At 26.2% G+C, this 12,795-nt stretch overlaps 1 protein-coding gene across 1 annotated transcript in view; it reads left to right on the forward strand.

The window, feature by feature from the left end:
- Positions 1-12,795, forward strand: part of LOC145843930 (transcriptional regulator ATRX-like) — a 37,291-nt gene that overhangs the window by 13,026 nt on the left and 11,470 nt on the right. The window contains exons 9-23 of the mRNA XM_082951209.1: positions 1,687-1,862; positions 3,572-3,709; positions 4,018-4,119; positions 4,628-4,719; positions 5,079-5,132; positions 7,041-7,147; positions 7,518-7,643; positions 8,267-8,426; positions 8,752-8,900; positions 9,214-9,538; positions 9,831-10,008; positions 10,320-10,499; positions 10,877-11,032; positions 11,371-11,610; positions 12,277-12,369. Coding sequence (XP_082807335.1) covers positions 1,687-1,862; positions 3,572-3,709; positions 4,018-4,119; positions 4,628-4,719; positions 5,079-5,132; positions 7,041-7,147; positions 7,518-7,643; positions 8,267-8,426; positions 8,752-8,900; positions 9,214-9,538; positions 9,831-10,008; positions 10,320-10,499; positions 10,877-11,032; positions 11,371-11,610; positions 12,277-12,369 — 2,276 coding nt within the window. The remainder of the gene's footprint in view (positions 1-1,686; positions 1,863-3,571; positions 3,710-4,017; positions 4,120-4,627; positions 4,720-5,078; positions 5,133-7,040; positions 7,148-7,517; positions 7,644-8,266; positions 8,427-8,751; positions 8,901-9,213; positions 9,539-9,830; positions 10,009-10,319; positions 10,500-10,876; positions 11,033-11,370; positions 11,611-12,276; positions 12,370-12,795) is intronic.

The raw sequence follows: 12,795 nt of genomic DNA on the forward strand, positions 1-12,795 counted from the left end.
TGTATGTGTAATTTTTTATTTATTCAAAATAATTAAATGGTTTAATTTACGTACATGAATACGAATGTTTAAGTTGTTCATTTAAAAAAAATGTTAAAAATACAAATTGTTTGGTGAATAATGTGAATAAGATATATCAACTTATTTCACAGCTACGTTCAATCGGCTCCAATAAATTATTTATGCGAATTTGTTTTCAAATAAAAACGTGTTTTTATGATTCAAAAGCTAAATTTCGACAGCTTGAATTTGTTATTTTTCAATGTTAAATCCTAAAATCCCGTTAAATAAAAATACCAAGTTCGAGTGTAGTGATTTTTTAATAAGAAATATAATATTATAGCTGTTCGGATTTGGGAAATTTCAACTGTTTGATTTTTTTTTGTACTGCACAATATTTAAGTATTATATTTAACAAATAAAAAATTGTATGTATATATTTAAATGTATTCATGGGTTATCTAACGTAAAAAAGTTAGTTTGAATATGATATTTACTCTTTATCATCTGCGTTTGAAGGTTTTACAGTTATTTATGCTGAAAACCTCAAATTTTAAGAATTGTCTGTTCCACGTTTGTGAGAACATTAATTTGTAGCATTTTAGAATTGAATTAATAATATTATTGCTAGTAATTAAAAACTAGAATATTTTTTTTGAAAATAACTTTATGTAGGTAAAAACATCTTTCATTATCTTTTTTAACGTTTATGAATGATTAGAATTAAAAGTTTTGAAAATAATTGCTTAAAAGCCGTAGGAGAAGATAAAATAAAAAGCCATTTTTTGCTTTTAAAGTTTGCGCGTTCCACAAGTTACCAATTTAACTCCCTAACTTAATTGCCTTTATCGCAAAAATTTAAATTTCAAAAGGCACTTACAAAAAAATTGTAGTTTAAATTCAAAGTTTGATAAAAGTTGTTTGAAAATTGTCAAAACCATTTATGGCTTTAAATTGTCAATAAAATGAAATAGTTTTAGTAGATGTTGTATATCTAGTATACTTATTACGTGTTATTAATACTAGTATTATTATCTAATGTTACTAATTTTATATTTTTCATGTCGTTTGGTATAAAATGCAAAACAGGCCATGATAGTTTTGCAATAAAACATATCCAAGGTTGCCAAATGTTTTGGTAAATTTTTCCAAGTTCAGAATTTTCTTCCAGGTTTTTAAAATTACCCGTTTTAGTATATTTTTTAGTTTAAAATTAAGTTGAGAGTAAAAAACTGTGTTAAATGGTACAACGACATTAAATAGATATCATAAAGCTTTTGGAATGTGTTTTTTAATAAAATAAATTTTTGTTGATTACAAAAGAAAGTTTTCTATGCAATAGATTTTGTGTCAAATCGAAGTTTTACTACTTAACATGTAAAAGTTGTTTGAAATTTCAGGTTTTTTAGTGATTTTTATTCAAAATTCCAGGTTTTTTCAAAATTTCTCAAGTTCCAGATTTTTTTAGCCTAGATTGTCAAATTCAAAGTTTTTTGGCAACCCTGATATCAGTAATCTGCTGTTTTAAAATTTCAATAATTTATTAATCCATCTATCTAATTATCACATTATTATGTAAATATCACTGTATGGTCAGTTATGTTAAACCAGCAGCGATAAGAAACTAATAAAAATATTAATATTTTAATTTAAATTGTAAAATTAACAATTATTACGTCACAACAGACCACTGCATGGTATCTTACGTGAAACCAGCCTTGCTCGGAACAAAGAAGGAATTCAACACGCGGTTCACGAATCCGATCACTAACGGGCAGCATTCAGATTCGAGCAAGAAAGACGTTGAGTTGATGAAGAAGAGAAGCCACGTTTTGCATGAGATGCTGTCAGGATGTGTACAGGTTAATTGACTATTTATTATTTTTTAATATTTTTGTTGAGTTGATGAAGAAGAGAAGTCACGTTTTGCATGAGATGTTATCAGGATGTGTACAGGTTATTTTATTTTAATGTTTATTATTATTATTAATATTATTTTTATTAAGTGGTGCGTCCTGGTATTTTGAAATTTTGTTATTTTGTTTTAATGTTTATAGATTTTTTTATGTTTTTGTTGAATTAATGAATAAAAAAAGTTATGTTTTCACGAGATGCTAAGTGGTTGTGTTCAAGTATTTTGAATTTTTAGTAGAGCAATTTAACAATAAAATCTACTTGATGATTTTTATAATCACTGAAGCAGCGGTAAAAACTTCAATCACAACAGTATAAACGTTACAATTTGTGGTGTTAATACTTATTATTCGATCATAAGCTGATCAAACTCACTAAGCTATTTTTTGATAATTCCACTTGTATCAAAATAATTTGTAAACTTAAGTATTATTTGTGTCACACTTATTTATTGTATTGTTTTTTGTATAATTTTTTACAATCGGTTTCCACACAATAGTTAATTTCAATGTTTTTAATCAGACAAACTTGAGCTTTGTTCTTTATTTTATTGATGTTACAGTGTTTCAAGCTAAATGTTTTATTTTTAATGTTTGCAAAATGTCAGTTTTTGTTAGTAGAAATTTGTGAAAAATTCTAACTTTTAAATATATCCGTAGCAGTTATATGACGATTAATATTTAGACAACTCAAGTTATTATATATTCTTGGTACAAATTATTGTATCTAATTGAGTAAGTCAAAATTTGAAAATTTTGACTATGTACCAAAAAGTTCTAAATTTAAAATGTACTTGCTAATGTTAATACAATTGCAAAACCATGCGTAGAAACCCTGATGTAATATTTTCATAATGTGTTTAATGATTATAAGTAAAATTTTCTAACAATAGTTTTGAAGAATTCAATTAAAATTGACCAATACAAATATAAAGTTTCGAGTTTTTATGTTTTTTCAACAATAAAGGTTTAACTAACAGCTATCAGTACACTTCAATATATTTTAAATAACTGCCGACCTGCCTTATAATTACCAACTTATGATCTATAGAATTAACATTTTAATACCATTATTACCCGATATACATATGTGCCTGGTTCCCTATAAAACTGTGGCTCTATGGCGCCACCTAGCAGATAAAATTTCTCTTTTATTTATATAATAACGCGACATACATCATTAGTTCGCAGCAACAAAAACAAAACATTGATTTTTTTAAATCATAATGTTTCCGATTTTGTAAAATATTGCATCTGAATCATATATTTCAATTGAAAACCCACAAATGTTGTGTTACAAATAATCGATTAGATATCGTCTATGTTGATCCAACAACGAAGATGGTGTTGACAGCGCATTTTGAACCACTAAACCAGTGGCTAATCTTTTTAATAAAACGTTTCATCATATTACCAAGTTACCAACAATCTGAATAATTTGCAAAATATAATCTGATAACTAAAATTGTTTATTAGGTTTAAAAAAATAATGTATGTGAAAATATTATATAGGTATAAAGAAGTCTATTTACTATTTAAATATAAACCTGGACACAAGTTATAACTAAGTTTTTGTTATAGCAAAAAATATGCAGCATAAATAAGATGTTTATGTATTTTTAAATTCAAATAACAAAATATAAAATATTACGTCACAGAGAAAAGATTACACCGCGTTGAAAAAGTACTTGGGAGAAAAGTTCGAGTACATCGTCAAAATCCGCACCAACGATCTTCAAGAAAAACTTTATAGAGAATACCTGAACAAAGTCGTGGAAAGTAGAAGACTCGAGAAAGTTTGTTGCGTGTATTGAAATATTATCCATAATAATTTATTTAGTACTCATTAAATTAAAAAAAACTTTTGTATCGTATATTAGTGTAAATGAGTAGCTGTTTTAGTTGGGTAAAAGTAAACTTGGTTGCTCAGCAAAAATAATATAATTTTAGAAAATGGTAATTAGACTATATTTCCATGTTGATCAAGTTATATATTGACTAAATTTATCCATTTGAAATGATCTACCACTGAAATTATTTTAGGAGGCTGGAGTATTTTTACGTATTGGTGTTTTTAGTTGCCATAAATATTAATATTTTCTAGGAAGCGCAGGACAGAAAAGATGTTGGTATCTTCTCTGATTATACGAGATTGATGGCCGTATGGACTCATCCTAAAGTATTGAGAATTCAATCTAGAAACAGGGTTTGTTTTATTTATTTTTTTAATTATTAAACTCATCCTAAAGTATTGAGAATTCAATCTAGAAACAGGGTTTGTTCTTATTTGATTATTTATATTTAATTATTAAAACTATCCTTAAGTATTGAGAATTCAATCTAGAAATAGGGTTTGTTTTTATTTAATCTAATTTACAAAATTATTTAGAATAAACTAAAAAAGAGTCGTTTTGTTCAATTGTTGTATTTGTATGAATTTGGTTAATATTGATTTGAATATTTTTTTGACCATAAAGTTATGAAAATTTATATTTAAGTTAGATTTTTTCAGTTCAAGTAAATAAAAAACGCATATCAACAATAAATCAATAAAGTAAATAATGTCAAATATATACGTTTTATGTAATTTAAGTCATACAGGAAAAGGAACAAAAAAGACTTCAACTTTTGTATTATTTAATATTTTAGGACAAAGAACAAAGAAAACTGCAAATTTAATATAATTCATTGTTATTATTTTTATAATATTTTAGGACAAAGAGCAAAGAAAACTGCAACTTGAGTGTTCCGACTCCGAAGAAGAATTTCTCGAATCGGATTCTGAAAAAGAAGAGGAAGCTCAAATGTAAGATTTATGATAAAAAATTGAGAAATATTTATTTTAAGTATTAATCAATATGAATTAGAATGTAACAATAAGGAGAATCTTGTATTTAAGATATTTGGGACAAATGTGAATAAGTAGTATTTCATCGGTTGTTTATCTAACTATTTTGTAATTTATATTAATATGTAAACTTTGTTTAATAATTTGGGTATATATATATATGACTTTACTGCGTAAGCTATCTTAAAATTTTAGATAAATTCAAGTTTTTAAACGTTTTTTTTAAATGGTACAAAATATTAAATTTTTAGACTTAATGAAATATCACAAACAAGCCAAATTTATTTTATTTAAAAATATTACTTTTTTTCTCATAGGACAACAACTAGAAGCGGGAGAAAAATTGAAGCTGCAAATAATCAAGATGAAATGTTTGTTTATTTATTATATTTTAATTCGTTATAATAATATGTATTTAATAAACAAGTAACATTAAATGAAGTTGTTTTAGAAAGCTTTTTAAAATCTTGCAACCAAAACAAATTTTATAAGGTTTTGTTTCCTTAACAACTTAGCTAATTAGTTTTTTGCTTATTTTTTTTTATATTAGAGTTTGAACAAAAGTAAATTTGTCAATTATAAAGAATCATTAGCTTTCTTGTATAACATATAACTTCATCTTTATATATGTATATATATATATACCTTCAACAATTTATTCTATGATCGCACATATCATTTGTTTATTTTTTTCATTTTGAAAGAGGTTTGTCATTCCTCAGAATTTATTATTTAGTTTAACTTTCTTAACAATTATAGCTCTCACTGACATTAAAGTGAGTAGCTCTCTCATTTTTCGATACTTCACAAATTGCCCATAACATACAACTTCATTAACTTATATATGTTCCTTCAACATTTCAAAAAATCATCGTACTCTGTAGTCCATGGCTCAAAATTTGAATGAGGATTTGTTATTCCTCAAAAGTAATATTAACTCACATGATACTTATAGTATTTATAACTCCATTGACCTTATATAAAGTTTATTTAAAATGTCAACTCAATTATAGTTAAAACATCTAGTGATTATATGAACTTCGCTACTTTACCAGTAAAAATTATTAACATCGTTTTCAATCATTATGTCCAAATACTGTTAGTTTTTTGTAAAATTAAAAAAGTTAGTTTAAATGTATCTTAGTCCGTTTATTTCAAAATACCTCATATTAGAATTATGTGTAGGTTTTCTTATTTTTGTAGCTTAAAAGCATGGCTGTTTTAAAAGTTTCACGTTTTAATATTTTTGTTAAACTGTTACGATTTTAATTTATTTAATTTTTATTCTTCTTACTTTAAACTTTTTGAGACTTAAAAAACAAATGGTAAGCTTTTTGGGTCAATAGTTAAATTTTTGAATTGTTAAATCGCACAAGCTAACTCATTACAAAATAACGAAAACTTAAAAAAAAACGAAATGTAAAATACTGAAGGCAGTTGAATTAAGTAACAACAGTTAAAATGGTAGATTTCATTATTAATAAATGTCATTAAATAATGAGCTATTTCTTATATAAACAACATGTTTTTAAAATTCACATTTGTGCAAGTTGAAAATTTTTAATTTTCCGATTTGTTTGAATTGTACATTTAGATATCAATTTTTCACCACAAACGTTAGCATCAACAAATTTATATAAAAAAATTATTATACATAAAATGAGTACATTTTAAGTATCAAAATATTTGAAAGGGATTGCAATTTCCCTAGAATGTAAGACAATTTGTAACATGTGAAATAGTATAAGTGTAAGAAATTATAAAGGTTCGCATTTTAAACTACCTCCAATAATTTCTACCTGCTAATCTTTCATTTATTATATTTACCAACCATATAATTTTAAACAGTCTTGTTTTAAGAGTAAAAACATCCAGTATAACTTTTCGACTTTTCACTAATAAATATTTCATTTTTATTTCTAAACTTAACTTCGGCGGTATTAATTCGCACTTTTGACATGGAACTCGACTAGCAAAGTTGCTAGATAAATCAAAGTATTTTTATAAAAACTGAAAAGGTCTGTAACCTACACAAAAGTTGTTAAAAACTTTCAACTTGAAAAATATTAATCATCCATCTGTAGAATGGTAGCATGTCAGAAAATAGGTTATATTTAATTAAATATACTCATGAATAATTTTATTAAATTGTCCTGATCAGAAAAGATACAAAAGCTTATGAATGTTTTTGTTTGATAAATTGTTCAGATTATTCCAATTTTTTGATTGCTTAGTTTTAACAATATATTTAATATTCTGATTTTTCCTTATATTACCAGGTCTGATCAAAGCGCTTCTGACAATTCTGAAGACGAAGACGAAAATTCTCAGGATTTTGAAAATTCCGAATCAGAAGAAGAAAAAGAAGAAGATGAAAAGAAAGAAGGTTTGATAAAAATAATTAACTAAATTATAAGAATTTGTTTTTAGTATATTCAAATTAAGAATAGATAAAAAATTTCTGACACTGAAAACAGTGAGGTATCTGTGGAGAGTGAGTTTGATGACTCAATAATAAATTCAAATTTATATTTACAATATATTTTATTAAATTCTTTCAAGGTATTTTAAAGCAGACTCAGTTTCTTCTCTAGAAGTTGAGATTTTTAATATAAATTTTCGAAAAATCAAAACATATATAATATATTAATAATTTAAACAGAAAATATCGAATAAAAATCTTTAGAAAGTGAGCTTAAAGACTTATAACATTTTAAATTACAAAATAAAATTTATTTATTAAATTTTTTTTACAGAACAAAGTGAGGAAGAATCTTCGGAAAGTGAATTTGAGGATGACACGGCTGAAAAGTTGAGGGAAAAAAGAGAAAACACCCGGAATGAGAGGAGAGATCGGTACAATATGAGATATGGGCCAAGAGGTTTGTTTGATTTGTATTGTAAAGTTAAAATGCAAGGAATGGAGGTATCGGTTCAAGTTGAGGTCACAGAGCAGCGTTTTCCAATTTTGTTTTCATAAGGCCTTTTGAGTAAACTAAAAAAAAGCTATGGTCCCCTTTGACAAAATTTCTCAAAATACTAGTGTTAAATACGCCCAGACCTTTTTTGAATATCTCCATTAACTCGCAACCAATTTATCTATTGTTAGTTTCAATTTATTGCCCCCTACGGCCGCTTTACACTACTCTCCTCACAAATTGGCCCCCTTAGCTTCCGAAATGGCCCTGTTTTATAGGTTATTTATTTTATTTTTTTTACATATTAAGCATTGCATACGAGGAATGTTAGAAGAAATAGGAATGAGATATGGTCTGAGAAGTTGTCTTAATTAAAATGTTTGTCTGCAAATTAAAATTAGCACGACCATCAACCTATATGAAGTTCCAGGGCTAGTTATATGTTTAACTTATCAAGCAGGTTAATCAAAAACATATTCTTTGTTTGTATTTTTTAAATCAAACAAACAATTAACGAAATCATTAGATAAATAAGAGGAAACATGTGGTGAAGGATAAATTACATAATATTCAAAATACTTTTACAGAATCATCAGACGAAGAAGAGGAAATATGTAGCGAGGAATCAGAATGGTTCTGGCCGATCTTGAAAGAACACCAGGAATATATTGAAACCGTAGAAGCTGGTCCCAAGATCGAAGTATTAATGGAATTGCTCAAGTTGGCAAGATCAAAAGACGATAAAACGTTTGTGTATTTTTTAATTAAATAGTTTTGTATTAATGCATAAATTTGTAACTCGTATTTGTTAGTTTAAATTAGCAAAATTTAAAGAAGATAATGTTTGTATATTGTCAAATAAATATGGTTTTTAAATAAAGAAAAATTAAAATTTATGCATTAATTTTTTTAACATATTAATACTGTTATTATTGAACTATTGAATAAACTTATTTAACTAACAAAAGAGCAAACAAATATATTGTCCTTAAATTAAATATTTATATTTACATGAATTTATTTAATTCATAAAAAAGTGCTACCGAAATAAATTTATTATTTTTTAATACAGGTTGGTATTCAGTCACAGTCTGACTTGCTTGGACTTAATTGAAGACATTTTGAGAAAATCAACAGAAAAATATTTTGTCAATAACCCAGAAGAAAAGCAACAAATTATGAACGATAACAATTTGGATATCAGTAATCTGTTTAATCTAGGTAGATATAGAATGTGATACCATTAAATTATTTTTAAAATTTTTTTATTTCTTTTACTTATAGTAAAAAAACAAATTAAATTTATAAAATTATAACCAATTACGTTTATTACATCTAAAGCTTCTTATATTTGTTATCATCATTTATACGATTATCATAGTTTAAAAAAAAAAAGAATAAATTCATTAAAAATTATACAGCTTTCAGCAATATTTTGATCAGTAAAATTAATTTTAATCCCTTCAGCTTGTATAATGCTTTTCAATAAAAACAATAAACACACTACAGTTTTTAATGTTTTAATATTTCACAGATTTCAGCAACAAACTGATGGAAGTAAGCGGTATGAACTCAGATGCAGTTATGAACGCTGAACATTTAAACAATGCTTCTAACAGCGTTGCGTCTATCATGAATATAGATAACACAACAAGTAATACAACTGATGATGTTGCATCTAACTTGAGTGATAATGCAACAAATAATGTATCTGATAATGTTGCTACAAATATAGACGCAGGTGATGGTGATAACCAGAGATGGATTAAAAACAAGGATTATTTCAGACTTGACGGGAAAAATTCGAATGACCAGAGAAAAAAGATGATTGAGAAATTTAATGACGAGAATGATAGAGAGTTAGTTTAATTAGTATAATTTTTTATTATGTTTATAATTAATTGATTCATTTAATAATGAAAATAGTATAAGAGTTTTTTTATTGTAAACTTTCAAAAGTTAATACTTTATAAACAAAATAAATGGATTGTTTGATAAAGGATTAGACTTTTTTAAGTTGATACCACTATTAATTAACTTGGCATATGACAAACGAAAATAAATAAATGATCAAATACTCCTGAAAAACCAAAGTTTAACTAATTAGTGCTATTTAGATAAAGTTAGTAAATTAAATGATTTTCTCTACAGCTCCCGTTTATTCCTGATATCCACACTAGCTGGTTCATTGGGTGTTAATTTGGTAGCTGCCAACAGGGTCGTTATATTCGACGTTAGTTGGAATCCAAGTCACGACATCCAGGCGATATTCAGGGTTTACAGGTTCGGACAGACCAAAAAGTGCTACATCTACAGACTGATTGCTGATGTGAGTGATTATTTTTGTTGAATTATACAGTAAGCTTATGATAGCTAAAAAATAAAAACGTTCTTATCGTTTTTTTATTATTTTTGTTAAAAAATCTACTTTTTTCACTTTTATAATCTCTACTTTTCAAATTGGAACATTCAAGGTTGAAGAAGCATTTTCAAAAATGTTTTAGCTGGCTAATATTATTTTTAAAGTCAAGCCAATTATACCCTCCCAGGGCATAAACATATTCTATACAAGATACAAAACAAGATACAAATTAATCATTAAAAGTTTTTTAAATTACATACATGTTTTCTATGTTTCAGGGAACTATGGAGCAAAAGATCTATGAGAGACAAGTCACGAAACAGTCTTTATCACTGAGAGTTTTGGATGAACAACAACAGAAGAGACATTTCAATCAACATGACTTGCAAGAGTTATATAATTTTCAACCTGCACCCAAGTTGAAAGAAGGAGAAAAACCCAAACATGACTGCCCTAAGGTTTGTTTATTTGTTAGAATAAATTAGTTAATTTTAATAAATAAATTATGAATTTCCTATTGAAAGGAGATTGTTATTATTAAGATGAGTATCTTTATATAAAGTCAGATGCATATTTCTTTCTACTCAACAGATATATGGAAGCTACTTTAATGTTATTTTATGGTTGTAGTATAAGGACTCTTTGAAAAGAGTAAGGTGCATATAACATAATTATAAAAAATATGCGCTCTTAAACCATCAACAATGTATACGAAATACTTTCAAGCAAAAAAACGTTATATGTTTATTATTAGAAGATTTACTTGGTAAACTTTGTAGTCATTCTCTTTGCAAACAAACTTACAATATTGATAACCTTTTTACTAACTTAACAGGACGACTTATTGGCTGAGCTACTTTTGAATGACACTGGAGTTCAGTGTATATCCTCGTACCATGAACATGATTCATTACTGGATCATCAACCTCATCAAGCTCTTACTGAAGAAGAAAGAAAAGCCGCTTGGGAAGAATTTAATAATGAAAAGAAGGTAAAAAAATATTTAAACTAAAATTAGATTAGCCATAGTTAAGGTAATTTTTAGTATCTATAAGATAATTTCATCAAATAAATATTTAGTGAATTTAATTCTAATATACAAATAAATAAATGCTAACAAATAGGTCTTTAAGTTTTTACACCTTTAGCAAATATATTACTGATAAAAGACTAGTTTTGATTTAAGACACAAATGTAGATCTATCTTATTGTTCACATCTTCAATATTTTATATCTAACAATTTATTGTACTGATTTAAGACTAACAAATAACCTTTTGTTTTTTGTACCAAGCGTAAAAAAAAGGCAGCAAATAAAAAACCCACTCAGGCGAGACAACCCGTGCACTTCAACAACCAATCACGAAGCTTCCACCACAACTATCAGCCAATGGTGGGCCAGCAGTACCAGATGATCCAGCAGCAGCTCATACAGCAGCAATTTAACAATTTGCTGATGCAGAACCAATTGCAGCAGCAGAATCAATTGCAGCAGCAGAACGATATATTGCAGCAGAATCAGCTGAGTTCGATGTTGTTGCCACAAGAACAAGCAGCCGTTGATAAAATGGTGGGTGGTTTGGTTTAAAAATTGTTATTTTACTTTTAATGGTTATAGGTTGATAAATTGTTTTTATTTTGTTATACATTTAGTATCAGGGTTGTAAAGTATTTAGGCTGGTTCAAGCAGTTTTTAAAGTTCTAGATAATCAGGTTATTTGAAAAAAAAGACTATTTTGAAGTTTTGCAAAGCTCTGGCTAGTCTTTATGACTTTATTGCTAATTTTTGCATGAGGATTTTTTATCTTTTTTCTATTTGTTGTTATATAATATTTTAAAACATTATATTTGACTAAAAGCGGGTATTTCTCATTTTTTGATTCTAATCACTTTTTTCCAAATTGTACATAAACTCAGGCTAGTTTTTTTTTGCTTTCAAACATTGGCAACTCCTATATATGTGTATACAAATAAAGTTAGTTACTTTAAACTTTTTTGTTGCTTACAAAATATTTAATAATGTGAGAGAACATCTTTACATGATTATTTTATATTTTTTCACAGTCTGATTTAACCGCTAAAGTTGATAGTATTTCTAAACAAACAATAATAGTTGATTTGACAGTTTACTATTTTATTTAACTTGAAGAGGTCGCAATTTTTTTCACCGAAACCTGGTTTTGCACATCTTTATTCAACAGCCTGATATATAAGTTTAGTTATTTTATTTTTACAGATTGACTTTCACAACGAGATGGGCAAGTTTTTCAAATCTGACACCCAAAGAAATCAAATTAAAATTGATCAGCTGTTTATCAAGTTGATAACTGTGAGTTTTGTTATTTCATATATACAAAAATAAATAAATGTCTTATTATAAGTGAATTCAATTATTTTAGCTGAAGAAAGTCAGTAGTAAGTGTGAAATTGAAATAATTAGTTTTTTTTGTATGTAATTTATTTATTTCACTTAAATAAGTTTATATTTTATCTATTAGAAATTTAAAGATTTTGTAGTTTGTAAATTGTTTTTTAACTAATATTTTATTACAGTCGAAAAAACTGAACATTTTATCAACGAGAAAACTAAATAATAAAGTATATATATTCTAATATATATTTTTTATTGTTTATTATTTTATTTTAGTTGAAGAAATTACACATTTTATCATCAAGAAAACTAAATAATAAAGTATATAAATTTTAATATTTTTAATTTTTTATTGTATTTAAAAAGTTACACATTTTATCAACA

The sequence above is a fragment of the Thalia democratica genome, chromosome 9 (assembly GCF_965202585.1).
Source record: "Thalia democratica chromosome 9, ktThaDemo2.hap1.1, whole genome shotgun sequence".
Taxonomy (NCBI): domain Eukaryota; kingdom Metazoa; phylum Chordata; class Thaliacea; order Salpida; family Salpidae; genus Thalia; species Thalia democratica.